Source organism: Orcinus orca, chromosome 2, assembly GCF_937001465.1.
Source record: "Orcinus orca chromosome 2, mOrcOrc1.1, whole genome shotgun sequence".
Lineage (NCBI taxonomy): Eukaryota > Metazoa > Chordata > Mammalia > Artiodactyla > Delphinidae > Orcinus > Orcinus orca.
This window is the reverse complement of record NC_064560.1, coordinates 124,932,374-124,959,773: the sequence shown is the minus strand read 5'-3', so window position 1 is coordinate 124,959,773 and position 27,400 is coordinate 124,932,374. Positions and strand designations below refer to the sequence as shown.

Here is a 27,400-nt window from a genome sequence, read left to right as displayed (position 1 = left end):
CTTTTGCCCTACATTTGGCAAAAGTCACAACCATCAATTTTGGTTGATTTTCATATGTTGAACCAACCTTGCATTTCTGCAATAAATCTCATTTGGTCATGCTGTATAATCCTTTTTTATGGTTTGCTGGTTTAGGCTTGATAGTATTTTATTTTTGTATCTACATTCTTTTTTTTTTGCTGAGCTGGGTCTTCATTGCAGCATGTGGGCTCTTCATTGTGGGCTTCTCTCTCTAGTTGCAGCATGTGGGCTTCTCTAGTTGTGGCGCACGAGCTCCAGAGTGCACGGGCTCAGTAGTTGCGGCATTCAGGCTCTCTAGTTGTGGCACGCAGGTTTAGTTGCCCCGCAGCATGCGGGATCTTAGTTCCTCACCCAGGGATCGAACCCATGTCCCCTGCATTGGAAGGTGGATTCTTGACTACTCGATCACCAGGGAAGTCCCTGTATCTACATTCTTTTTTTTTTTTTAATAAATGTATTTATTTTTGGCTGTGTTGGGCCTTCATTGCTGCACACGGGCTTTCTCTAGTTGTGGTGAGCAGGGGCTGCTCTTCGTTGTAGTGTGCAGGCTTCTCATGGCAGTGGCTTCTTGTTGCGAAGCATGGGCTCTAGGCACGTGGGCTTCAGTAGTTGCGGCACACAGGCTCAGCAGTTGTGGCTCACGGGCTTAGTTGCCCTGCAGCGTATGGGATCTTCCTGGACCAGGGCTTGAACCTGTGACACCTGCATTGGCAGGTGGATTATTAACCACTGCACCTGTATCTACATTCTTACAGGATACTGGTCTATAATTTTCTTGTGATATCTTTATCTGGGTTTAGTTTTATACTGCCTTATAAATGAGTTGGGAAGTATTCCCTTCTCTTACATTTTTTTGAAGTGTATAGTCTAGTTTTAACAGCAGCATACTATTTCAATGAGAGAATATATTTAACTAGTTCCTTATTTATGGGTTTTTTTGCATATAACAATTCTGCAGTGACATCATCTATGTAAACATGTACATCTGTAATTTTTAGGTCAAAGGGTGTGTACATTTAAAATTTTTGATAGATATTGGTAATCTGGTCTCTAAAAAGTTACAAACTATTGTTTTCATTTAAATAACCTTCATTGTTACTAAGGAAGTATGTTGTATGTGTGTGTTTATCTGTGTTGCATGTGTTTACAAATAGTCAAGAAGTCTCTGGATCTGTTTTAGACTTTAGTACTTCTTAGATGGAGTGGGGTACATTAAATCATTCTCCTTCTCTCCCTTCCTCCCTGAGATATATTTAGGCTTAGTGACAGTCCTCCAAGTGCTACCCAAAATTTTGGACATCTGCTGAGACCTAGGATGCTAAGTGGTGGGAGACCTGGTCTGCAGGTGGTAAACAGGGGAAAAAGGCAAGTGAGAAGATTTGTATGGGAAACAATTCAGTCTTTGCTGCCTCTACCCTTCCTATAATACTACCCAACAAACTCCAGTTTGCAGAAAAACTATATTAAATGGAGAAAAACATTAACCTCCATTAGTCTCCCTCAATGCACAGAGGCTATTCTGCTGTGAAAGAACAGAACAGGATCCTGAGTAACCTGCAGCTAGCTGTGGCACATGCAGAGAAGCTGTATTTTCTGTCCTGGAAATAAAGATACACTAACATCAGAAGAAATATGTGCTTGCAGAAGTAAAGCCCGAAGAAGCCAGTGGAAGATTTGTACTGTCTTTATTACAGAAAATATGAGAAAATCGAAAGTACAACGTTGCCTGTTTTCTTGCTTGAAGATCATATTTTCTCTGGTTTGTTTAATATCAACATTCACCACAGCTGCAGGAAATTAAATCGAACCTTTAGAAGGTATCGCATATGGACCTGGTTGGGGTTATAGACAATAAATTCGTTGTAGTTGAGGGTATAACCCTCTGGATTCAGAATTCCTGTGTCACTTGCTGGTCCTAAGGGCACTGTACTCCCATTCCTGCCAAATGGAAGAATGTGTGTCAACATCTGCCTCTGGTTCAGAAGTTTGAATAGAGAAAGTAGAGAGTCTTATCTGGCCAAAAGGAGTTTTCTGACCCTCCAGGCTCTGAGTACTTACAAGGTGATGGCGCACGTAGGACTGGGAGCCATCTTGCCTAGCCCCTTGGTGCTGTGTTTGCCCTGAAGTAATCCTTCTGCCTCTGGATTGGCCCCTAGTAGCTCATTACACTGACCGAGAGCTACCTGCAAAGAAAAGGATCTTTAAATGACCACATCCTACTGAAATGAATGGCTCTAAAGCCAAACAGAAAACTCCATCAGTACTTTCTTCTCCTACTCGAATGCAGTGGAAATTGCACTTGGCTTCTCTCTCAGGTTCTCCCAGGTGAACCTCTTGGTTCTGTGGCTGAACTTTTCTCTTTGGAAAAATAGGAACTAATAATAAACTAGAAATCACGGATGTGTTCCTGCCTTACCTCTGACAGGAGCAGCAGTCCAGTATCCTTTAGGCGAGTGGCAAAGCAGTAATTGGCACTCTTGGAAGACATGTCAGCAAAGTAGATTCCTTTTCCAAACTGAAACATATAAATAAAAAAAAAACAAGGTCAACTGCCTAACCCATCGTGTTAGAAGGGAGGCTCATACCACTGACCCTGTGTTCTATTATCTTAAACACAATATAGACCCTTCTCCATTTCCCCTCACAATTCTGTTCCAAGAGAAGGCAGAAGCATCAACGAATCTCTGCTTTCTGGGGAGAAAGGAGGGACATCCTTAGGAATTTAAGAAAGGAAGGTCATAGTCAATGCCAGGTCACCACCTAATCCTAATCTAGGAAAAAAAAGAAAGGGGGGAGGGAAGGACTGAGAAAATTGTATTCTTTTCCCTTGTACCTACCTCCAGGGTTCAATTTCTACTCACCATGTAACCTGTGATGGGAGCCTCAGGTGGGGCGATTCGAAGCCCGTGGCTCAGGATTCCCACCCAGTTACTCAGCCTGGAACCATGCCATAGCAGCATCCTAAGGAAAAGCCAATATTATTGTACTCTCTCTTGCTCTCCTGCAAACATAGGCCATAAGCATAAAAAAACACCAACAGCTGTCTCTGCTATCCTTCTCTGTAAGTTCCATAACTGCGCTTCAGGCAAGGGAATGTCTTCCCAAACCCAAAGCTAAATGGAGACCTGTTATGAAGGTCCTCTCTGAAGGCTTCTTTCTCACCCTCCTTCTCTACTTCAAATACATCCAGCAAGGTCATGGTATAGCCACTGTGTGTGGGAGCATGCGTAGACTGCAGGTACTGGGAAATCACCTGTGAAGAACAATGAAAGAAACGGCTGATGCGGACTCTATAAAGAGACCATGGTGAGCTGAAGAACCTCAGGGCTTCTGGTGTAAATTGGCCCAAATGGTCTCACAAGGGCAGCTAGAAAGAGCCCTACCTTCCCAATTCCTAGTAAATAGAAGTTCTGCCCTCAAGTTTTCTCTTAACCAGAAGTAGTCAGAGAACAGGGGGATGGGGAAGGGTGGATCATTTATTTTGTTATGAAAATAAATGATCATTTTTCTTACTTTGAACTCATAACTCTCATGGTCTAAAGGGTGCAAAGCACAATGTAGTTTTCTATAGTGTTGGTCCAGTGGGTGTTCTGGGCTCTGCAGTTCTGTCCTCACCAGTTTAATGGCAATTTCAATGTCTCCCAAAGCCTGACAAGATGAGACAGAAAATCAGTGTGGGAGGAACCTGGGGCAACAGATGTAATACTTCCCAGTCCACACATATCTCACCTCTAGTAGCTGTACTTTGTCTGACAGCTCTTTCTCTGTCCGGATTAATGGAGGGGTACGGAGTCTAGGACAGAGATATAACCAATGATTAGTTCTCTGATATGTGGCCAAAAGGCACATGACTAAAAATAACAGACTAAAGATAGGTCCTTTAGAAAATAGGTATAAGAAACTGGGGTCTTCCATTTGATAGAGATCTGTAAGAGATTTTAACTTCCAAATATATAAAGAGATATTATGCATATACTCTGAGTAGGATAAAATGAACAAACTATATAGATTTTGACATTTGGGACTAGAGTTAAAATTCCTTTTTATGGGAACTTTTTAAAAATAAGATGGGGCTTCCCTGGTGGCGCAATGGTTGAGAGTCCGCCTGCCGATGCAGGGGACACAGGTTCGTGCCCTGGTCCGGGAAGATCCCACATGCCGGGGAGCGGCTGGGCCCATGAGCCATGGCCGCTGAGCCTGCGCGTCCGGAGCCTGTGCTCCACAACGGGAGAGGCCACAACAGTGAGAGGCCCGCGTACCAAAAAAAAATAAATAAAAATTAAAAAAATAAAATAAAAATAAGATGTATTGACATCAATAAGGAATAGTTTGGATGAAGTCCTATCTAGAGGCAGAAATATACCTATTGACCACTCGGGGTAATTTCTAGGTCACAGGCTTCTATAAAGCAATAGAGGAATAAAAATAAAGGAAGCACCAGAATGCAGAATCAACAAAGATAAAATGTATTTTATATACTTAATATCCTTTGAGTTCACAGAAATGGTGTTAGTGTGTTACTGTCACCTTAAAGAATAGGAAACAGGGTGATATGCCTGAAGGTGTTTTATATGTTGGTTGGATAGCTAGACCCCACTCTCTCTTGAGTTGGTAACTTCCACTTTGTCAGAGAATATGGTTGTAATCAGGCCAGGAGATCACATCCCATACTCATAAACTGATTAAATAGGCTATCTATAAATCATTTTCGCTCTACAGCTATTCAAGATGATCATTTCCTTAGAAATGAAAAATTAAAAAGATTATAGTTGCTGCTGAGTGATGTAGGGGATATGGCTGGGCAGAAGACCAAAGTGAAGTAACAGCACAGGCCTTACCCAAAGTCATGTGGTATTCTGGTATAGAATTCATTGCATGCTTCCATGAGAGCTCGTCCATGCTGGCCAGCCCGAATACAATCCTCAATCTTCTTAAGAGACTGGTAACCTGCCTTGATCTGTGCCACTGTCAGCTTCCCTGCAGACCCAGCCAGAGATCAGACTCCACAACTAGGGTCCCAAGCCTGTAAACTGTATTTGTGTCCCTGCCCAACAAAGACTCTCACCTTTCAACTTTCAAAATTGTTCTTCCTCCCCCCACGCAACCTCTCACCCCAAATCTCTCTTTCTTTGTTCAGTAATATCAGCAAGCTTTAAATCATCATGGTGATAAAATATCCTGGTAAAGGAACTAGAGTATGAAGTGAGAATGTAGGATCGAATCTGAAGTCCTACCAAGTGGGGCTTTCTTGGTATCATATTTCATTTCTACCATCATCTCTTCCATGGCCTGGACATTACAGATCAACTTTATCAGCTCCTGTACACGAAGATCTAGCTGTGACTCTGGTTTCAACTGGGATTTGAGAGATTCACCTTTATTTGTTTCCTCTTCACTCTACAGCAAAAAAAAAGTCATAAAATCTGAAAGGATCTATTTTACGCTCCCTGCAAGGACGGGCTCTACAATATTCCTGCCAGGTCAACATCGGCCTCTGCTTGAACACAGGCCCATTCCATTATTAACCTAGTTGTACTCAGTGTGACTTCTACCTTCTAGTCCTACTTCTGCTTCCCATAGTTAAACACTCAGAGTAAGTCTAAAAGGCCCTCCAAATATGATGTCATTAAGTATGTAAAGAAGCTATTGGATCTCAAATCTTCTCACCTTAAAAAGACTGGTTTTTCACTTTTCAGATATGTGACAGTTTTCAGGATAGATCCTTTTAGCATCCTGGTTATAACTCAGCATTCAAAATTAAATTTTTTTTTTTAAACTGTGGTATATAACTAGAAGTGAAGGCAACTTTAAATGTAGTTTTATCAGTTTGACTATTTATTACTCCTCTCTTGACTCATAATATTAAACTTCTGGAAACAGGACCTAAGATTTTATAAGAACCTTAGTAAATAACAGAGACTAGGACCTCATCTAAGTCACTCTGCTAGACTTCACCCTGGTTAAGAGGAAACAGTTCTTCCCTAAACGTATAGTCAGAGTTTACCTGAGTATTGGTGGTATAGTCCATTTGTAGCATATCATATTTTCCAGGCACCTTCTCAAACTTCTCACGATCCTCCCAATTATTTTTTGTTTTGTCAAGGAATCTGTAAAGTTCAAGGTGGTGAGAAAATCTTACAAACAAGGGTCTACTACTAGGGATGGGCTTACAGTTATTTCCTAAGAACATCTTCAAACTTTTTATTTCCTGCGACATCAGTTTTCCATAAATCTGGATTCTGAATTAGGACCCTGAATGGACAGAAAAGCTCTAGAGACAAAGGGAACAAAAAAAATGGGAAAAGACGCCTGAGCTTCCCAAAGGCCCCAAACATCACAAAAGTCATTGAGATTTAAGACAAAAGATCCCTATACAATCCTTTTCTCTGAAAGAAACATTCCCAGAGACTCCAGAAAGTTTTTCATATCATAGTAAAATAATTTTTCAAACTGTAGCTGAATAGTCTCATCTCATTTTTCCCAAATTTCCTAAATTGTTGGTCATGTGCTGAATATATTAGCTTCTTCTCTTTTTAGTCAATTTCACAGTTCCAGGTGATTTAATCACTAACTAAGGATGTAATTTGGTGTTCCGATCATACAGTGTCACAGTGGAAAGACATTATCATTTAGGCCAAATCACACTTACTATAAAATTCTTAAAGAAGAGATATCCAAGAAGAAGAAGGGTATTTTTTTGTACTCATTTCTTAGCACTCACTTCTTTTGAAAGATTTCCTTGGCCTTGTTGAGGTCCCCAGAACAAGCCACCAAGCTGTGCTGCCCCATTTTTCCAACTGCAAAGTAAATGCCACGTGTAAGATGGTTCTCTGCCCCCCAACCCAAGAACAGTTCTCTGATAGCAACAAGCCAGCTCTCTAAGGTTTCTCCACTTAGCATCTGACAAATGGGCAGGAAGGGAAGAAGGAAAAGGTGAAAGGGCTTAGGGAACTGATCCTGTTGCCTCTGAACAGCACTAGCAGCCCAACTGCAGGAGAGTTCTCAGCCTCAACAGGCTGCTAGTAGTTTTTCCGATGGGAACTTGCAAATGAGGATGCTGGCCACTCCCCAATTTCAAGCAGCACAGTTTGATTCCTAAGCCTCTGACAGGTTATAGAAACTCTACTTCACCAATTTAAACCCAGAGGATCCTTTGGCTACTCACTTAGTTGCTTTTGGCTTTCTGAATAATAATTCATAAAATCCACAATAAAAGTCATTACCTCGGCCCCATCTCATCCAAACACAGAAGTTCCTCTGTGCATCATCTTCTAACAGCTGGATCAGATAATACTTGTTGTTGTTGAACTGGAGATTGGTCTACGATGATAGAAATATGAACATAAAAGGACAGAAGTTTGCAAATGGAAGCTACATAAACTAATGACTCTTCCTTGGTCACAGGTACCAGTAATTGCCATGAGGAAAGGACAGCAAGGGACAAGAAAATCAGGTTCATGTAAGAGTAAGGATATAAGAAAGGAAGAAAAGGGTTTCTATATTAAACTTTGAGTTCCTAGAATTAAAGGCTGGACGCTTCCTAAAACCTCTACCCAACCTCAAATATCATCACTTCCCTCCATAGATGGTTCCGAGGCCGCATGTATTTTCCAGCTCCCAATCCATTCCCAATAATTATTTTCCAAGTGAAAACAATTTTGATGCCCCAAAGATCTGTAACTATTATGCTTGTTTGTTTAGACAACTTATTCTTCAATAGTTCCACTTACTGCTTTGGTTTGTCAGCTGCAGCAATCTGACAATGAGCTGAGAGCAGGATGTTAGGAGGGGAGGGAGGACAGGCAGAAACCACTGGCACGTCTGCCCCGTACCTAACGTGACCTGAGCTGGAGACATTCAGAGAAAATGTGACTAGTATCTAAAAAGCGGTATCCTGTGAGTAACTTACTCTGAGTGAAGAGAGTGAGCAGTCCATGATAAGGAACAGCAGCTTGTGCTGTAAGGCCAAGCCCTGGTCATCAATGCAGTCTTCTTTGTTAAGTGTGTTTCCTGTTCCTACCTCCTGTCTGCTCACATTATAAAGTCGCAGATGGTAGAACAAAAAGGGGCCTTAGGATCTTTTCTATCTGCTCATGATATTTTAACTGAAAAAAGTGGTAATAAAAGAATACTAGGTAGCTGTTAAAAGTATATATGATAGATCAATCAATTCAAATATGAAGACATATTCAGGAAATACATTAACCAGGCATGTGTAGTATCTATCCAAAACAACAAAAATAAACAAAGAGAAAAAAGATTAAAAAGAAAAAAATTGGATATCAGCATCATGGTGGAGAAAAGATGCTCCCTTCATCTCTCCCCTTCAATCTACAACCAGTAAAAAAATCCACAACTCAACAAAGGTGCCTCTGTCTTACACTCCAGGGTGCCAGAGAATTCCACACATCTGTACATCTAAAGGTGGGTGGACTGGGACACATAGAGGAGGTGGAACCAGGGCAATAGTGGAGGCGGTGCCTGCGATTCCGTGCCCCCAGAGAACCTGGCAGCAGCAGGTGAGGCGGTGCACAGGACTCTGCCGTCCTGGCTGCAGTGGTGCTGGCAGCCACAGGTAACTGGGCAGCAGTGACAGGGAAGCCATGGAGGGCCCGTGACTCTGGCCCCTCAGTGGCAGCTCCCGGCTGAACACAACAATACCAGACAACTCAGAGGCACTGGCGACCCAGCTCCCCGCGCCTTTTCCTGTGACTTAGGAGATCCCAGACGAACGGAGGCTCCTGCCATCCTGGTGCCCCAGGTAATGACGCCAGTGACAGCAGCAGCAGCAAAGCACCAATGACCTTGGAGGCACAACAGTGATAAGGAGGGCACCGGGTGACCCCTGACAGAGGTGGTGGAGGGTGGAAAGTGCTATCAAATGTAACTAGAGGCAGGTCCGATGAGAAACCAAAAACTTGTGTTACATCGCCACCTACTGGAAAACAGAAGAAAGGCCTGTAATTTCTAACCTGTTGAATCCTCAGAATCAAGATTTTAAAAAAAGCTTTACCTAAAGAAGAGCGCGGTGTTTGCTACTTCAGACGTACTAGCAGAGGAACAACTCATCAAACACCACGAAGAACCACAATTACAGTGTATCATGAAAAGAAAATGACAATTTTCCAGAAACCAAACTTAAAGTCACAGAATATAATATTGTGATCTAACTGATAGAGAATACAAAATAACTGTCATGAAGAAGCTCAATGAGCTAAAAGAAAACTCAGAAAGGCAGTTCAATGAGCTCAGGAATAAAACTGATGAACAGAAGGAATACTTTTCTGACGAGATTAAAGCTATAAAAGAACCAAGCAGAAAGAAATAATAGCTGAGAACTTCCCAAACCTGGGCAAGAAAATTGATAGACCACTCCATGAAGCTAAGAGAGCATCTAATTCCCTCAACACAAAAAGGTTTTCTCCACGACACATTATATTAAGACTGTCAAAAGTCGATGATAAAAGAAGAGTTTTAAAGGCAGCCAGAGAAAAATGTATGATCACCTATAAAGGAATCCCCATTAGGCTAGCAGAAGATTTTTCAGAAGAAACTCTAGAGGAGTGGAATGGCTTTCTCAAAATACTGAAAGATAAAAACTGTTAGCCAAGAATAGTCTACCTAGCAAAGTTATCATTCAGATATGAAGGAGAAAAAAGGCTTTACCAAACAAACAAAAGTTGAGAGTTCATCACCACTACACCTACTTTACAAGAAATGTTGAAAGGAGCTCTTCTACTTGAAAGAAAAAGACAAAGGTACACAAAACTTTGAGTAAGGTGATAAACAGAATCAGAAAATTGCAACTCTATCAGAATAGGTTTAAACAGCATAAAGTTTAAAGGGGAAAAAAGCAGAAAAAACAACTATAGCTACTTCAATTTGGTAACAAATTTACAACATAAAAAGGGATAATTTGAGACAACAAATACATAAAAGGGGAAGAGGAGGAGGATGGAAGCCATACAGTCAAATGAAGATGCTATCAGCGGAAAAAGGACTATTTTATCTAAGAGACGTTTATACAAACCTCATGATAACCACAGAGCATAAATCTAGAGCAGAGGCACTAAACATTAAAAAAAAGGAAACTGAGAAAGACGTCATAGAAAACCACCAAACCAAACCGGCAAACAGAAACACAAGGAAAAAGAAACAATGGAGATATAGAACAACCAGAAAACAAAAGATGAAATGGCAATACTAAGTCTTCATCTATCAATAATCATCCTAAATGTAAATGTATTGACTTCACCAATCAGAAGACACAGAGTGGGGCTTCCCTGGTGGCGCAGTGGTTAAGAATCTGCCTGCAGGGTTCGAGCCCTGGTCCGGGAAGATCCCACATGCTGCAGAGCAACTAAGCCCGTGCACCACAACTACTGAGCCTGCGCTCTAGAGCCCATGAGCCACAACTACTGAGCCCGCATGCCACAACTACTGAAGCCCACATGCCTAGAGCCCATGCTCCACAAGAGAAGCCACCACAATGAGAAGCCTGCGCACTGCAACAAAGAGTAGCCCCCACTCGCTGCAGCTAGAGAAAGCCCGCGCGCAGCAACGAAGACCCAATGCGGCCAAAAAATAAAATAAATAAATAAATTAAAAAACAAACCAAAAAACCCCACAAAAGACATAGAGTGGCTGGATGGATTAAAAAATAAGATCCACCTATATGCTGCCTCCAGGAGACTCAGCTCAGCTCTAAAGACAAACAGGCTCAAAGTGAAGGGATGGAAGATGATACTCCAAGCAAATGGCAGCCAAAAGAAGGCGGGTATAATTAATACGCATATCAGGCAAAATAGACTTCAAGGAAAAAAGGTAACAAGAGACAAAGATGGACATTACATAATGACAAAGGGGACAATTCATTGAGAAGAGAAGTTTTTCAATATATGTACACCTAATTCAGGAGCACCAAAATATGTAAAGCAATTATTAACAGACCTAAAGGAAGAAACTGACAGCAACATAATAATAGTTGGGGACTTTCAACACCCAAATTACATCAATGGATAGATCATCCAGATAGAAAGTCAATAAGGGAACAGCAACCTTAAATGAAACATTAGATCAGACAGATCTGATAGATTTGTACAGAACACTGTATCTAAGTGCAGCAGAATACACATTCTTCTCAAGTGCACAAGGAACTTTCTCAAAAATAGATCATATTGATATGTTGAGGTACAAAACAGGTCTCAATAAATATAAGAAGACCGAAATCGTATCAAAAATCTTTTCTGATCACGTGAAACTACTACAACAATGTAGAAATCAACTACAAGAAGAAAGCCGGAAAAACCACCAATATGTGGAGACTGAACAACATGCTACTGAACAACTATTGGGTCAACAAAGAAATCGAAGGAGAAATTAAAAATACTAAAGATGAAATGAAAATAAGACATACCAAAATCTATGGGATGCAGCAAAAGTGGTATTAAAGGGAAATTGAAAGCAATACAGGCCTACCTCAAGAAACAAGAAAAATCCTGAATAAACAATCTAACCTCACACCTAAGGGAACCAGAAAGAGAGCAAATGAAGCCCCAAAGTCAGCAGAAGGAAGGAAATAATAAAGATCAGAGTAGGAATAAATGAAATAGAGACTAAAAAGACAATAGTAAAGATCAATGAAACTAACAGCTGGTTCTTTGAAACGATAAACAAAATTGACAAACTTTTAGCTAGACTCAGAAAAAAAAACAGATAAGGCTCTGATAAATAAAATCAGAAACGAAAGAGGGGAAATAACAATGAGTACCACAGAAATACAAAGGATTATAAAAGAATATTATGACTAGCTATATGCCAACAACTGGACAACCTAGAAGAAATGGACAAATCTTAGAATCATACAACCTTCCAAGACTAAATCATAAAGAAATAGAAAATGTGAATAGACCAAACCCTAGTAAAGAGACTGAAATAGTAATTAAAAAACCTCCCCCAAAACAAAACATTACCCTGATACCAACACCAGACAAGGACAACACAAAAAAGAAAATTAGAGGCCCATATCTCTGATGAGCATAGAGAACTGTATGGTGACAAATGGGAACTAAATTTTCGGTGGTGAGCACCCTGTAGTGCTTATAGAAGTAGAAATCTAATGTTGTACATGTGAAATTTACATAATGTTATAAACCAATGTTACCTCAATAAAAAGTAAATTTAAAAAAATAAATAAATTTAACTACATAAAAATGTAAAACTTCAGTAAGGGCAAAAAGTATACCATAAGGAAAATCAAAAGGCAAATGACAAATTTGGAAAATATATAAGCAATTTATATTATAGACAAAGGACTATCCTCCACATTATATAAAGTTCCTCAAAGCCCATAAGAAAAAAGACCAACAACCTACCAGAAAATGTGCAAAATGATATGAACAGAGGGTTCATAGGTTCAATAAAAGACATAAAATCTGCTAAAAGATCTGCTTTTCATAAAGGACTCCACTATCAATCAGGTAGAGTGCACTAGGGCTGAGTACTTGGGAGTATGAACCCCTAGGGTCTAATATAAGGGACTTCAGAATTAAAGATTTGGGCACTGGGACAGTATCAACAATAATTATCAAGAAGAAATTCCCATAAATAAAATAGTTTCTTCCCTTACCTGATTTAGCATGACATCATAGACATCATTTCCTTCACAGTATACATGGGCCTAGAGAGAAAAGGAAAAAAGTGACATTTGTACAGTCACAGCCCTGATGAGATCCTAAGCGAGGCTCTAAATTTTCTTATGCCTCGAGCTAGTATTCTCCCACTCTACCAACATGCATCTTCCAGGGAAAGAAATGCAAAAATACGTTCTTCTACACATAAACTGTCATTCCTATGATGAAAACATGTTGCCTTTTTGTAATTACAGAAATACAGATCAGTCTAACTCAGTTAAAGGAAACCTGTTCCAGAGAAAGCCTTTCTTCTGTATTCTTCAAATCCTTTTCCCATTCATCAGTAACTCATGCCATACATACCAGGGCAGTTTCTCATTAGAACATTGATAATGATACAATTTTCTAACTGAGAAAGAGAATGAGGTGTGGAAAGCTGATGATGACTCCGGAAGTTAACCATGCCAAAAATCACCCTGATGATTACCCCCAAACCCCACCCTGCCGTCACTCAGCCTTGGAGAGAGTTAATCACTAGTAATATTTTGCAGAGCATTCCTAAAATGGATACTAGCAATGTTCCAGACAGGAATCCCAATAACAAACGAACAACTGCTCCCTGAGAAATCAATGGGAGTCTCTCACCTTCCCCACCTTGGCTGTGCACTCTGGGTCCACTGGTGCTTTGCCCTTTAACAGCAAGGTCTTTACAGACTCTGAGGAAAGACAGATATGTACCACATCTACTTGTATGGGAATCAAAATTATCTGTCATGGTTAGACAGAAACCTGTCATAATTAACTTTGCCCTTCCCAAGCACTCCTGATCTGCGCAGGTCTCAATTCATCTCAAATACAGGAAACTGAAGATTTTGAGAGAGTAGTTTAGTCCTGTGGTATGCCCAAAAGATAGAAAGTTAATTATATCTTCAAGAAAGGAAGAAATAAGAGTTGAAAAAACAAGATACCACCCCCCGACCCTCACCCCTCCCAGAGACCCCTTGCTGGCCCAGGTGCTCCCTGGCCTATGTATGTCTGGGAGCTGACCTTGCTTGTTTTCCGTCCTGTCATTATCAGCCTTTCCTCCAGCCACAGGCTGCTTTTTCATCTTCTGGCATTTTCGAATTTTCTTTGCAGGTAGAGGGTCTTCTGTAGCTGTTTTGCCATTATTAACTCTTTCAGCTTCATTCAGTGATACAGAATGGGCAAAAGCATAGGCAAAGAAGCAAAAGAAAGAATGAGTACACACTGAATATGATGCTACTTTGAAAAAACATCTTTTTAAAGAAATAGATTGAGGTGGTTTTGTAAATTTACAAAGAAATAATAACTGCCACACCACTGTTCTTGAAAACAGTGTGAGTTCCTGAATTGCTATTCTAGCCACATAAAACTAAACAAAGCAAAATGGAGCCTTGAGGTCCTTGTGAGCTCATGGCCTGAGGCACGAGTCTCATAGCCTGCTTATCTCTTCCGTTTACTTGTGCCCCAATACCACCCAAATATCTATCCTCAAACTATCTAAGGTGGTATGAGATAATGGTTACTAGAGTGCTCTGGAGTCTGTGCCTAACTTAGAGCCCAGCCCTGTCTCTTTCAGCTGTTTAATCGCGTAGAAGTTATTTCATCTCTTACTACCTCAGTTGCCCCAACTGATAAATCCAGAGGAAGACAACACAGTACCGAATTTGTGGGGTGGACCTATGCACGTAAGAACACAATACACAGAGTATGATATCTCATCATAAGTCAGTTCTAAGAGTTGCATTTTATTATCTCTGAAACTGGGATGCATTTTACCGCGGATGACTTATAAGTAGTGAATCATGTTTTAATTGGAAGCGTTTCTCCTTGCTTAGTGGTACATAAAACAATGATGCACCTTACAATTAATTTTTTTTAACTGGATGACATTAGGTATTTAAGATGGTGCTGGCACTAAGTTAGTTGTTACAGGTCAACAAGCTGTTATACACAGTTCTGTAATCCCAAAAGCTCTTGAGAACAGAAAATTTCAAAGTTCGGTACCAAGACAAGTGCTGGTTCAGGCGGCGATGGAAGTAGGAAGGGCTATAGCAGAGGGCACCGTTCCTTTTCCGACTTCCCGCCCCCCAGCCTTCTGCCCCCCACAATGCACTCCAAACCTCGCGCCCGGCTGCCGCCTGTCCCCCGCCGCCGCCGAGCTGCCATGGAGCCAGAACGCTGACGTCATCAACCCTCTCCCAAGTATCGCCGGCTCGGTCAAAAGGCGGGAGCACGTAGCGCGCGTGCGTCCCAGCGAGGAGTTGCCAGGGGAGGAACGCTCCGCAGTATTTGCATGTCGCAATGTGTTGCGGGAAGTCACCATAACCGACAAATGTATTTAGGTTTGGGAGCCTTATAAATGTGGCTTGAGCCTGGTTTTCGGCGTAGGGCGGCGGGAAGCTCATCGATGGGGCCACGAGCTGAGTGCGTTTAGTCACTCCGTCCCATGTCCCTTGGGAAGGTCTGAGACTAGGGCCTAAAAGCGGCCCTAACAGGGCTCTCCCTGAGTTTCGGGGAGGTGAGTTCCCAGAGAACGGGGCTCCGCGCGAGGGCAGACTGGGCAGGAGATGCCATCGACCCCTCCCTTGCGGAGGGACTTGGCGGATGCCTCCTTAGCCGGAGCTTGGAACAGACTCACGGCCAGCGAAGTGAGTTCAATGGCTGAGGTGAGGTACCCTGTATGGGGGCCTCATAACCCAATTCAGACTACTCTCCCCCCCGTCCTCTTTTAGGCTGTGGAAGCTACAAAAATGCTAATGAACTCGGAAGACCTGGTCAAGTGAGTATTAGAAAAGGTGGGTACCACCACCCCGCTGGGAGCATATCCCTGAAGCTGTGTCTCAGACCCTCTGAATTAAAAACTGAGCGTCTGCATTTTTAACAAGAACAACCAGTGTATTGGTGATTTTCATGTAGATTATAGATATTTATTCATTACTTCAGCATATTTATTGACACTTTGGTGGGTTCTGGGGATATGGTAGTTTAGCCAATATAGACATGGTTCATGTCTTCATGGACCTTAGAGTCTAGTTGGGGACAGACATTAATCAAGTAATTACACAAGCAAAAGTACAGCAGCAACAAGCGCTATAAGAAATACACAGTACTAAGGGAAGTTCTAATGGGAGAACAAACTGGGGGACTCATCACTAAGTAAATGACAGGAGTTGAGCTGTATCAGAAGAATCAGTCAGTAAAGAGGAGAGACACGGAGTGGCTGGAGCAATGAAAGCGGGAAGTGTGGTGTGAGACGAGCTGGAGAGGCAGCCAGGGCCCACAGCAAGCCAGGCTTTCCAAGTCAAGGCTAGAATTGTGATTTGTTCTAATACGGATGTGTGTGTGTGTGTGTGTGTGTGTGTGTGTGTGTGTGTGTGTGTGAACTACAGATGGATTAAGGACTGACATTCAAAAGTAAACTTGAAAACTCTTAGGTAGAAAATACACGTAAAAGACATAGAGGACAGACTTGTGGTTGCCAAGGGGAAGAGAGGTGGGGGAGGGAAGGATTGGGAGTTTGCCATTAACAGATGCAAACTAATATATATATAGGATGGATAAACAACAAGGTCCAATGGGAACATTATATTCAATATCCTGTGATAAACCATAATGGTAAAGAACATGAAAAAATATGTATCTATAACTGAGTCACTTTGCTGTACAGCAGAAATTAACACAACGTTGTAAATCAACTATACTTCAATAAAATTTAAAGAAAATACACATAAATATCTTTTAGACCTTGAGAGAAGGGACGGGTTTCTAAAGACACAAACGTCATTGAGTATGAGAGAAAATATTGATAAATTTAATTATATTAAAATTGAGAAATTTTGTTCACCAAAGAAGAAAATATTTTTTTCTCATTATTTGCATTAAATTTTGTTCACCAAAGAAGAAAATAAATTTTTCTCATTATTTGCATGTGGTTTGATTATGGATAAAAAATGCAGAAGAAACTGGGGGATCAATTTTTTAACTCAATAAGGAAGCTTAGCAAGGCTGCTAGAAAGTAACATGTAAGAGTAAATTTTATCTTTATAAAAGAGCTTCAAACAAGGAGAAACAGAATTTTTAGGAAAGATACCACTTATAATAACATAAAAGCATATCAAGTACTTAGGAATAAATCTAACAAAATATAAGTGTTCAACAAATATTTGTTGGATTGGATGGGATTGGTTAATCTGTTTCTGAGATATGTCAAAGCCTGTTGCATCTGACTTAATTATGGCACAAACAAGTTAGACTGGTGTAAAAGGCATTAATTTGGAAATAGGAAGACAATAAAAATCAGTTTATTAAAAATAGTTAATACTGAGTAGAACTTTCTTTGTGGACTAGACATTGAGCTAAGTGCTCTCTACATACATAACCTCATTTAATCTTTATAATGATAATAGCTAGAATTTATTTAGTGCTTACTATGCTATGAGCTTTACATATATTATTTAATTCTCACAACAACCTTACAGGGCAGGTATTATTACTATCTCCATTTTACAGTTGAGGAAATTGAACTTTAGAAAAATGTAAATAATTTATTCAAGGTCACACAGTGTATCGGTTTGCTAGGGCTGCCATAACTAAGAAGTACAGACTGGGTTGCTCAAGCAGCAAAAATTTATTTTCTCAAAATTCTGAAGGCTGTAAGTCCAAGATAAAGGTGTTGGCAGTGTGGGTTTCTTTCTTTTTTTTAATTAATTAATTATTGGCTGCGTTGGGTCTTCGTTGCTGCGCGCGGGCTTTTCTCTAGTTGCGGTGCGCGGGTGGTGCTTTCTCTTGTTGCAGAGCGCAGGCTCTAGGTGCGTGGGCTTCAGTAGTTGTGGCTCGCGGGCTCTAGAGTGCAGAGCTCAGTAGTGGTGCACGGGCTTTGTTGCTCCACGGCATTTAGGATCTTCACCCGTGTCCTCTGCATTGGCAGGCAGATTCTCAACCACTGCGACAGCAGGGAAGACCCAGTGTGGCTTTCTTATAAATCCTTTCTCCTTGGATTGCAGGTGGATGTCTTCTTCCAGTATCTTTCCTGCTAAGCCTGTTAACTTGAATATTACGCTGATGGTAAGTTCTAACTTGAGTAGATCTAGACTGTTTATAATGAAACCTGTCACCTTGCATAAATTAACCATGTTGAGGTCACAAAGGATACGATATTATCCCAAAGGAATGAAAATTGTTTGCAGTAGGTCCAACTGAACAAGAACGTGTGTAAATAGCTCGAATTAACCTATGTTTGCTTGTGCTAAGTATATTAAAAGGAAACTTGGTTTAAAAAGTTTAATCTAAAAACAGTGCAAGTAGCATCATTGGTCCTTAAAGAGACAAGTAGGTGAAGTGGGGAAGGGAGGTTTGCATCATTTCAGCACCTTTTAAGGTAAAGGAGGAGGGAATCATCATTAGCCAATCAGGCTCTGAGGCCACTTCTCAAAGCTACTTCCTGTCTCTCCACTTTCTCTCTTTCCTTTTAGTGGTGGGCTGGTGAGTGTGCACTTAATTTTGCTTCCTAATTGTTTTGAATTTCTCTTCAATTTGAGCCATTGTATCCTGGTGGCAGGCCTTTATTCCAAGACAGCCTTGGAGTGTGGGTGAGCTACAGGCGATTAATTTTGGCTGTGTGGAGATTGGAGGAAGGAAGTGAAATGATCTGCCTGGCTTGTTTCCACGTGGGCCTCTGCTGGACTGGGTCTGCCTTCCTTCTCCGAAACAGGGTGACCTAGGAACAGTAGACTCTGCTTCATGTACATAGTGTTTCTGCAAAATGCCTGGATTCATTTTGCTTGGAGGAAAATGTACAGTTATTATCTCAGTGCTGTTTTGACTTCTGTCTCCCTTAGTGAGAGGGTAGATCTTGGGAGGAGGAGTTCAGACTAGTCAGTTTTAATTCTCCTGTATCTTCGGGGCCCAGGTTCTTACTGGGTTTGTGGGAGCTGCAGTGGATGTTATCTTTGCCCTGGTCTTTGTTCAGAGCAGTTCGGCTTTCTTAGTGGGACTAGGCTGCAAACTCTGAAGTCAGATGATTTTAATGAGCTCTAAAAGGGGCTCCCAATTTTAATGTCGGCACTGTGCCCTAAAAAGCTTAGGATATACTGAAAAAGATGAGGGGCCTTAGTGTAGTGCAAGCCTAAATCAACTTCCAGCACCACAATTTACTCCTCCAGTGATCTTGGGTGAGTCATTGAACTATTCTTAGGCTTAGCTTTTTAAAAAATAATTAATTAATTAATTAATGACTGCGTTGGGTCTTCATTGCTGCGCACGGTCTTTCTCTAGTTGTGGCGAGCAGGGACTACTCTTCGATGCGGTGTGCAGGCTTCTCATTGCAGTGGCTTCTCTTGTTGCAGAGCACGGGCTCTAGTCTTGTGAGCTTCAGTAGTTGTAGCACTCAGGCCCAGTAGTTGTGGCTTACAGGCTCTAGAGCGCAGGCTCAGTAGTTGTGGCGCGCCGGCTTAGTTGCTCCGCAGCATGTGGGATCTTCCTCCACCAGAGCTCGAACCCATATAACTTGCATTAGCAGGCGGGTTCTTAACCACTGCGCCACCAGGGAAGTCCCAGGCTTAGCTTTTGAAGATCAAAGTATACAAAGTCCAAACACTAGTCCATGTGACATACCTTCTAGAAGTAGGCAATAAATTTATTGTGGATATTATTTTTCTCATAAAAAGTTTGCCTAGTGACTTTGAGTGACATACATTAGTCTGAATATAATGTATGTGTTATCCTTACAGGTAGAAGGTATGAGAGAGACATAAACTAGTGCATGGAATGTGGTAATAGCCAGGTGTAGATCCCCCATAATCCTTATAATTCTCAAGCTTTACTGTTAAATTTATGTTATTTGAATAGGTAATACATTCACATTGCTCAAAATTCAAAAGGGATCATAGTGTACATAATGAAGTCTCCTAAGCCTGATTCCCCTCCTTGGTAAGTGTAAATAAGTTCTTGTGTATCCTTCCTGAGATATTTTATGCATACATAAGCAAATATATGTGGTTACCCCTCTTCTATACATACTCTACCATGTATCTTACTTTTCCCACTTAGGGTTTCCAAGTGAGAAAATATAGAAGGTCCACATTATTTAACATGGTTACATAGAAATCTATGTATGTACATACCATAGTTTATTTAACCTTTGTTGGTGTACATTTAGGTGGTTTACAATCTTGTTATTCCCTTCAAAATGAAAAACCTTGTACATAAGTCATTTGTCAACATGTGACATTTCAGTTGGGTTTTGATATATTCTTGTTATAAGGACTCTAAATATGCAGTACTTCCTATTATTTTGTGCACATAGTGATGACTAGAAACCAACACCCTAAATATCTTGATTGAACAATAAAGGATTTTCTATCAAAACCAAAACCATGCTGATGGCCTTTATGTGACTATATCCTTGCCCACGTCAGTTTAAGTAAGGGATGGTTTATTTTGTTGTGAACACATATTTAATGTTGAGAAGGAATGACAGTGTGAATCAGAGAAGCCACATGGTCTTCGTATTCACAAGTGCAGAAGGAGCATGCTTGCCATGTTTACTTGGCAAAATACGGGCTGGATATCTTTCTGAAATTATGGTGTTGAGTGAGTAAACTCATATTTTAGCATTAAGTTAGGAAAAATGGAAATGTTTTGGGGGCTGTAAACATGCAAAATAAAAGAGGAAGCCTTTGTGAATTCCTCCAAGCCTATTTTAAAAGTCTTAAAAGGCCCAGATCATGTCTTGTGAAACATCTAGTTTTCCAGTTGGGAGGTTTTGCTGATTGGGAGAAAAATTAGTTTTCAATGGAAGTATGCTTTTGTTGTTATGGAGTAATTTTATTTAGAATACATTGGAGTCTTCATTGCTAAGTAAAGAATGAAAGGAAGGGGAAAGCAAACTTTTTTTTTTCTTAAAAGACACAAATCTTGGATTTGGAAGGGCATTTATGAGTATATGAGTGACTTTCCTGGCTTCAAGATTATTGTGAAAGTGTGAAATTTTAGGCAGAATATTTGCATTCTTATTAGCTAGTTGATCTTGGACACTTAGTAGAAACAACATACTAAATATTTAACTACATGCCAGCTACTGTGCAAAGTATTTTATATTTATTTTATGTCATTTAATCTTCACAACAGTTCTAAGAGGTAGGTGGTATTTGTCCTTATTTTATGGAAAGGGAATCTGAGACTTAGAGAAGTTGCGTAACTTGCCCCAGGTCACAGCAAATATATGGGGGAGCTAGGATTCAAATCCACTTCTGTCCAACTTCAAAATCCATTATCTTAACCACTAAGCTAAGTTGCCTGCCATTTATTTAAACCTTGCTTATATACTTATAAAATGGAGATGACGTAGTACTTGCAAAATGAGGTACTATGTGGACATACATGGACAGTGCTTTATAAGTTCTAAGATAGGCAAAGTATTATGAAATAGATAAAATATGAAGTTAACAAAGTAGGTTTTGTTGCCTTTTCATATTGATTTTAAATCATTCCTTATTGCTGTTTTGACCCAAAGCCCTTAGGTACTATATTTTTATTTCATTTTTATTTTGCTCCACCAGCAGTGGGACTAGGATTGGGTGAAATGGTGGTCTCTTGGGATGAGCTGTATGATAAGTCAGTGTTTCTGATCTCACCACTTTCATTTCATATGTGCTCTGAGTCGATTCCTCCTGCACTAAGAGGTTAAAACAATCGGTATTCTTGGCTAAAATAACTGACAGTGAATTGGAAATAAAATGTGGGTGTCTGTTCTGATAGTACAGCCTTACAGAGCTGTCTCTAGAAGAGGACGGTGCCAAGCAACCAATTTAGCTTTTACTTCCTATACAAAGTTTTGTGTTGTTTTCCTTCTGCTTCAGGTTGGAGATGGAATCCACTGAGGAAGGAAGGCCTAGGTCTTCAGCACCGTGTCTGCCAGCCCAGAAGCAACAGTGTGAAAGCCTCTGTAACATCTGCTGCAGACCCCTAAAAATCAAGGGGGATTGGATTTGGACATCCTCAGTAGGAATGGCTAAATGCTGATGGGATCATAAACGTAAGTACTTGAACTTTGACCAAGATATGATGCCTTAAAGTGCTCTCTGTTTCACGTGTGTATGTGCCTTTTCTATCTAAAAAAGATAGGTTCGTCGAGTTACAATTGTATCCCATAGTGTGAGATACACAGTAGGCACTGAGTAAGTTGGAATGGAACTGAGTAAAATTGAGTGATAACATAACCTTAAAATAGAAGCATCAGCTGATTCAGTATTAGCAATTTGTGGTTTGTTATCAGGCCTCATGAAGCATCTGTTCACATGTAAAATGTACCTTTTGCCTGTGAACACCAGTCCTTTGAAGAACTTATTGCCACAGGAAACAAAATGAGCAGGTCATTGATTGTTTTTATTTACAGAATAAAATTTACAGAATGTTTACTTTAGCTCCCTAAACAACTCAGTAAATATACAATGGCCTTCAGGTGGTAGAATAACACTTGCTGAAGCGTGACTAGAATCCTGCAGGGAGCATCACACATTGGGAAAGGCATCATATATCATCAGGATTTATGTGCTAGGCTTTGTGCTACGTGCCAAGGACACAAAGACCAGGCCCTTTGCAATCTGGGTTTTGTTTGTGAGATGAGACAAATAGAGAAGTAACACTTTTAAATCTATAATTATTTTTGTGTAAGAAGTACTTGGACATGGACTTTTGAGGTTAGACAATGTTGAAACTCCCACAATAAGAAATGGTGAAATCTCGCAATAAGTCTTGCTTCCTATGTTCCCTTAGTTAATTTCTCATGCTGCTGATCTCCAATACATTTTGAATAATTAAAGCACCATTCAAGTATAGGACAAGAAGGAGTAAAATAACACTGATTATATCTCTGAGTTACTTAAAACACCTCATTTTCTTTCTGACCTATTGAGCCAGTATGCCATTCTTAATACGTTCTAAAGCAAACCATCTTTTGTAGCTCTGCTTCTTATTTCACGTAGGAAGTGGCACTGTGAAGTGAAAATATGGAGTTGTGACAGAATTGGGTTTAAATCCTAGCTCTTAATAGCTAGATGGACTTTTGAAATTTATTTAACTTCTCTGAGCCTCAAATTTCCTTGTAAATATGAGAAAAACTTTTGTTGTAAAGTTTGAAATGGTTTCAGTAGTTCTTGACAGATTGTAGGAATATTTAAGAACGATAGCTACTACTTCCCTTCTGTCAGCTTATTTTAGTCTTACCCACCCTTTAAGGCACTGCTGTCCAACACAACTTTCTGTGATGATGGAAATATTCTATATGTGTACTATCCAGTTTGGTAGCAATCAGCCACGTGAGGCTATTGAACAATCAAAATGTGACTGAAGAATTTAATTTTTAGTTTAATTTAAATTTAGGCTGTACGTGGTGTTAACCTATTGGACAGTGCAATTTTTCTTTTATTGAGATATAATTGATGTATTATATTATATTAGTTTCAGGTGTTCAACATAATAATTCAGTATGTGTATATACTATAAAATGATTGCCGCAGTAATTCTAGTTAAGATCCATCACCACACCTAGTTACAAATTTTTCTTCTTGTGTTGAGAACTTTTGAGATTGCTGTCTTAGCAACTCTCATATATATATAATAAATATTATTCTAAGTGCAATTTTGAGGCTCATTTAAGACCTACCTTTTTTTTTCATGAAGGCTTCCTTGACCAATGATTCTCCTTAACATTACTTGGTTCTCTCTCCCACTTATTTTGTACTTACCATACACATTAATTTTCATGAGTGTTGTCTTTCTAGCTAGATTGTATTTGAGATTGTGGAGTTTTAAATTTCCCCATTGCTGCATGAAAAGGAACATGATAAAAATATAACTGTGTAACGTGTAGTTAATAATTTTAAATGATCATTAAATGTAATACAATTTTCTAGTTAGTAATTAGGTGAAGAGTAGGGAATAGTATGAAGGTTGCTTACGGTGATGAGCTTTGTGTCTAGTCTGTTTCACTCATCATTTTAGGTGATGAGCTTTGTGTCCAGTCTGTTTCACCTAAAAGTTCAGGTTACACTCAAGCTCTGGAAGAACAAATTAAAGCCTCTTTCTTACAGTGCCATCTTGTGGCCGATTTGTGCTCCAAAGAATGCTAATTCAAATTTGCTGTGTCAAGGGAAGGTTTTCTTTAGTTTATTCTGATAAAACTTTAACAGAAGTAGAGGTTAAATATAATTGACACTGGCTCAAATGAAATTGAAACATGCTTTGAAAAAAAAGCTGACTATTTTACGTTGACTTCTCATTTATTTGACTCTTAGGAGTTCTTAGCTCCTTCCTTTTTTTTTGAAAGGATTTTGTGAATTTAGTGACTGTGGTTATCCTGTGGTGGTTACAAGTGTTTTCTGCCATCACATACCCTGTGAACTTGGAGAGATTGGCAGTAACCCATGCCATTTATCCCATGGCTGCCAAGCTGTTTGCAGCCAGCACACGGCTCCTTCTTTTTTGCATACCTATTCTTTTGTTAGACTGTTGAGTTTTATAACCTTTCAGAGGTTGGTTAGATTTATCGCACAGTTTTACCCAAACTTTTAAATTTATACAAATAGCGGAGCTTGTACAGAAGTCCTGCCCTAGTCTGATACTGAGTTTGGGCATTTGATGACATCCTCCAAGTAGATGGGTCAATTTATACTGCTGAATGGAGATTCAAATAAAGAATGAACAGTTTTCTTTGAGGTTAATTTTCCTTGAGGCTATATGGGTGTGACTTGGTGTGGAGTAGGCTGGTGTGCATTCAAGTTTTATAGTCAGAGCATTTGCATATTTTTTTAAAGATTTATTTATTTAATTTATTTATTTTTGGCTGCGTTGGGTCTTTGTTGCTGTGCACGGGCTTTCTCTAGTTGCGGCGAGTGGGGGCTACTCTTCATTGAGGTGCACAGTCTTCTCATTGCAGTGGCTTCTCTTGTTGCGGAGCACAGGCTCTAGGCACCCAGGCTTCAGTAGTTGCGGCACGTGGGCTCAGTAGTTGTGGCGCACAGGCTTAGTTGCTCCGTGGCATGTGGGATCTTCCTGGACCAGGGCTCAAACCTGTGTCCCCTGCATTGGCAGGCAGATTCTTAACCACTGTGCCACTTTCTTAACCAGGGAAGCCCCTGCATGTTTTAAAATTTATTAATTTTTTATTTTCCAGAGATGATGCCAGATAGTTGATAAATCCTATAGCTCAACTTGATTCCTAGATACAAGCTGGATTCATTTGATACCACAGGTAAGTATAAAAGAAAACCTTCATTTTTACCTCGTTTGAATTTCTAATCACCTAGCAATTTTGGGGGCTCAATTTTCTTTCTTTTTTTTTTAATATTTATTTATTTATTTTTTGGGCTGCATTGGGTCTTAGTTGTGGCACGTAGGATCTTTCACTGTGGTGCGTGACTTATCTCTAGTTGTGGTGCATGGGTTCCAGAGTACGTGGGTTCTGTAGTTGCTGCACACGGGCTTAGTTGCCCCGCGGCATGTGGGATCTTAGTTCCCCCACCCGGGATTGAACCTGCATCCCCTGCATTGGAAGGCAGATTCTTAACTGGACAACCAGGGAAGTCCCCAGGGGCTCAATTTTCTTAGTGGCTGAAATTTAGTGGTAGTCGAAGGGGCCTTAGTTCTAACCTTAACAGAGTTTCCCTGGTTTAGGGATGAGGAGCTGGTGGTGGTTTGTCCTTTACCAGTCAGTCATTTGCAGTTTGCCATGATGAAACGCATGTTAAGTTCATGTTTCAGCTGATCGCCCTGATTAAACACATGCTCTGAGCAGACTAAAGCTAGGGTAAGCACCTGGAATTGAATTCTGTGTCTTGAAATTTTTACTGGAATCTAGCCTGTGATGTTAGGTAATTCTTAAATCTTTGAATTATGAATTTGCTACTACAACATTTTGTTGTGCTTTGATCTTTTGTGATACCTCTTTGAGATAGACAGAACTTGGGTCTAGAATCCTTAATCTAATAATTCAAACAGTACAGAAAAAACACTGATAACTGGTATAATTCTATTAACTACTTAACTTGACAGTATTAAACTAATCACTATTTTGTTAGTCTATATATAAGATTAAGAGAACCCCAGAGTTGGTTAAGTCAATTTTAAAATCAAGATAATAAAATGCAATACTATATAATCACTAAAAGTTATGATACTCGTTTTGTCTTTCTTGAAATGGAAGAGTATTCATGATACATTAATTTAAAAACAAGTTACAGAGCAATATGTATAAGCCTTTTCCTGCTTAAACATTTTTATATGCTTATGTTTACTTGAGAAGTCATTTGAAAGGATATACTCAAATACTAGGGATTATTGTCTTTAGAATTGGGTTGTATGGGTGATCTTGTTAACCAGTATTTTCTGACTTTATGATATTCATGTGTAATTTAAAGTTATTTAAAGCAACCCAGATGGGACAGGCTCATATTCTTGTACCTGCAAGTTTCAGCACAGAATGGGGTTACATATGAGGGTGAAATATAGGAAATACGAATAATTCAAAGTAACATCACTTGAAATAATTTTTTTAGCTTTTGGCTGTGTCTTTTGCAGAAATGAAACTTCAGGAGACTAGGTTGGAGTCTCACTTCTTTCCCAGCCTGGAACTCTTGGGAGCTGTAAGTCCTGGATATACAATAGATAATAATAGCATTTTTGTTTTATGGTAAGGCTTATGTTGAAATTGAGAAATTTGACATACATATGAATCTGTGAGAACTCAGCTTAGTGACTTCATGGCTAGCTGCTAAGGTGCTACAAATTTCATTTTTTAAAAAGTCAACTAAAGATGTTGAGAGGTAGCTTAGCATAGTAGTTATACATGGCTTCTGGAATCAGACTGTGTTCAAACCCATTCTGTATCACTTAAGCAGCTATGTAACCTTGGCAAGTTTCTTAACATCTCAGAGTCTTAGGGTCTTTATATCTTAGAAGGTGATAATTATAGTACCTGACTCAAAGGAATAATACTTAACTTGGAAGATTAAATTAGATAATAAATGTGTGGGGCTTAGAACATTGTTAACATGTGGTAAATGCTCAATAGATGTTAGCTATTTTATCATCAGAGTCCATGTTTATATTTATTTTAGACTGTACTACCTGGCAATTTCTGACATCTGCCTAAGAGGTTATCAGAAATTCTTTGTTTTTATTGCTTATGGCATCTTTCTGCCAGTTGGTCTATCCCTCATCATCTTTACCCCTAGCACACAAAGCCTAATTTAGTTCCAGAATTAGGCAAACTATGGTAATAAGGTCTATAGTGTATATCCCTATATAACTGTTCAAATAACATTTTCTTAATTAATCTTGTTTTTGGCACTGATTTATTTATCATCTAATTCCTCTTTTTGTCTATCTAGCTGGTCCAGTTGATACTTAATGGTTCTAGTTCTTGACTGACTTTTTAAAAAGTTAGATGTAGTGATTATAGTGATGTTTCTTAAAACATTTATTAAAATGTTTATTAAAATGAATAGAGATAATATTTGACGGCTCTTCCTCTCACTGCTTGGAGCCTTAAGTAGTGGGATTTTAGTCTGTCATATATCTAAGCTGACTTGTCTTCACTCAGGGCACCATGAGGATGGGTTGGCTGTCCGTTAGTGCCATCTGATTTTTGCGGAGTCAAACAATTGCAAAGCAGGTGGTGATTCTAGGTTAAGAAAATATACCTGTGATTAAAAAAAACCCCACTA

The 27,400-nt window shown here is 39.8% G+C and overlaps 3 protein-coding genes, 1 long non-coding RNA gene and 2 other non-coding genes across 21 annotated transcripts in view; 4 read left to right on the top strand and 2 right to left on the bottom strand.

The window, feature by feature from the left end:
• Window positions 1-1,908, top strand: part of TEP1 (telomerase associated protein 1) — a 50,111-nt gene extending 48,203 nt beyond the window's left edge. For 3 of the 4 annotated variants that reach the window (XR_007475317.1, XR_007475323.1, XM_049705470.1), the window contains one exon: window positions 1,279-1,908. Coding sequence is in view for 1 of the 4 variants with exons in the window: in XM_049705470.1 (XP_049561427.1) it covers window positions 1,279-1,284 (6 nt within the window). In the remaining 3 variants the exon portion in view is untranslated. The remainder of the gene's footprint in view (window positions 1-1,278) is intronic. The other variant, XR_007475320.1, reaches the window with a different exon arrangement.
• Window positions 1-27,400, bottom strand: part of LOC125963408 (uncharacterized) — a 500,580-nt gene that overhangs the window by 103,917 nt on the left and 369,263 nt on the right. The gene's annotated exons all lie outside the window — the stretch shown is intronic.
• Window positions 1,690-14,953, bottom strand: PARP2 (poly(ADP-ribose) polymerase 2). 3 transcript variants are annotated; one of them, XM_012534498.3, is made up of 16 exons: window positions 14,798-14,953; window positions 13,701-13,835; window positions 13,299-13,369; window positions 12,650-12,700; window positions 7,245-7,341; window positions 6,743-6,818; window positions 6,026-6,128; window positions 5,256-5,418; window positions 4,860-4,998; window positions 3,751-3,814; window positions 3,535-3,669; window positions 3,147-3,274; window positions 2,883-2,982; window positions 2,438-2,536; window positions 2,080-2,204; window positions 1,690-1,959 (listed from the first exon to the last, which is right to left on the bottom strand). In XM_012534498.3, exons 1-16 carry the CDS (start codon window positions 14,841-14,843, stop codon window positions 1,800-1,802), a joined length of 1,692 nt encoding a protein of 563 aa, XP_012389952.2. In that variant the 5' UTR covers window positions 14,844-14,953; the 3' UTR covers window positions 1,690-1,799. The 3 variants fall into 3 exon arrangements, with proteins under 3 accessions (XP_012389952.2, XP_033291777.2, XP_033291780.1); XM_033435886.2 differs by having other exon boundaries at window positions 14,682-14,809; XM_033435889.2 differs by lacking the exon at window positions 13,299-13,369 and having other exon boundaries at window positions 14,682-14,808.
• Window positions 15,055-27,400, top strand: part of CCNB1IP1 (cyclin B1 interacting protein 1) — a 32,385-nt gene continuing 20,039 nt past the window's right edge. The window contains exons 1-5 of one of the 11 annotated variants that reach the window (XM_049705496.1): window positions 15,055-15,456; window positions 17,681-17,741; window positions 21,536-21,711; window positions 24,850-24,927; window positions 26,253-26,317. The gene's annotated coding sequence lies outside the window, so the exon portion shown is untranslated. Of the gene's footprint in view, window positions 15,473-17,680; window positions 17,742-18,124; window positions 18,266-19,523; window positions 19,605-21,535; window positions 21,712-24,849; window positions 24,928-26,230; window positions 26,365-27,400 lie in introns of those variants that run through there. The other 10 variants (XM_049705495.1, XM_049705499.1, XM_033435895.2 and 7 more) reach the window with 10 other exon arrangements.
• On the top strand, window positions 25,397-25,473 carry LOC117202943 (small nucleolar RNA SNORD126). The gene has a single exon (XR_004485482.1). It is a non-coding gene; the product is annotated as a small nucleolar RNA SNORD126 (small nucleolar RNA).
• LOC117202939 (small nucleolar RNA SNORA79) lies at window positions 27,192-27,339 on the top strand. The gene has a single exon (XR_004485478.2). It is a non-coding gene; the product is annotated as a small nucleolar RNA SNORA79 (small nucleolar RNA).

What these genes read in the sequence shown, in the direction of transcription:
- PARP2 (XM_012534498.3), bottom strand. Translation starts at nt 14,843, where the DNA reads ATGGCAGCTCGGCGGCGGCGGGGGACAGGCGGCAGCCGGGCGCGAG. An exon ending in ATGATGTCATGCTAAATCAG is followed by an intron (nt 7,342 to 12,649) that starts GTAAGGGAAGAA and finishes CTATCATCGTAG; the next exon opens with ACCAATCTCCAGTTCAACAA. An exon ending in ATGAGAGTTATGAGTTCAAA is followed by an intron (nt 3,275 to 3,534) that starts GTAAGAAAAATG and finishes TGTTCTTCACAG; the next exon opens with GTGATTTCCCAGTACCTGCA.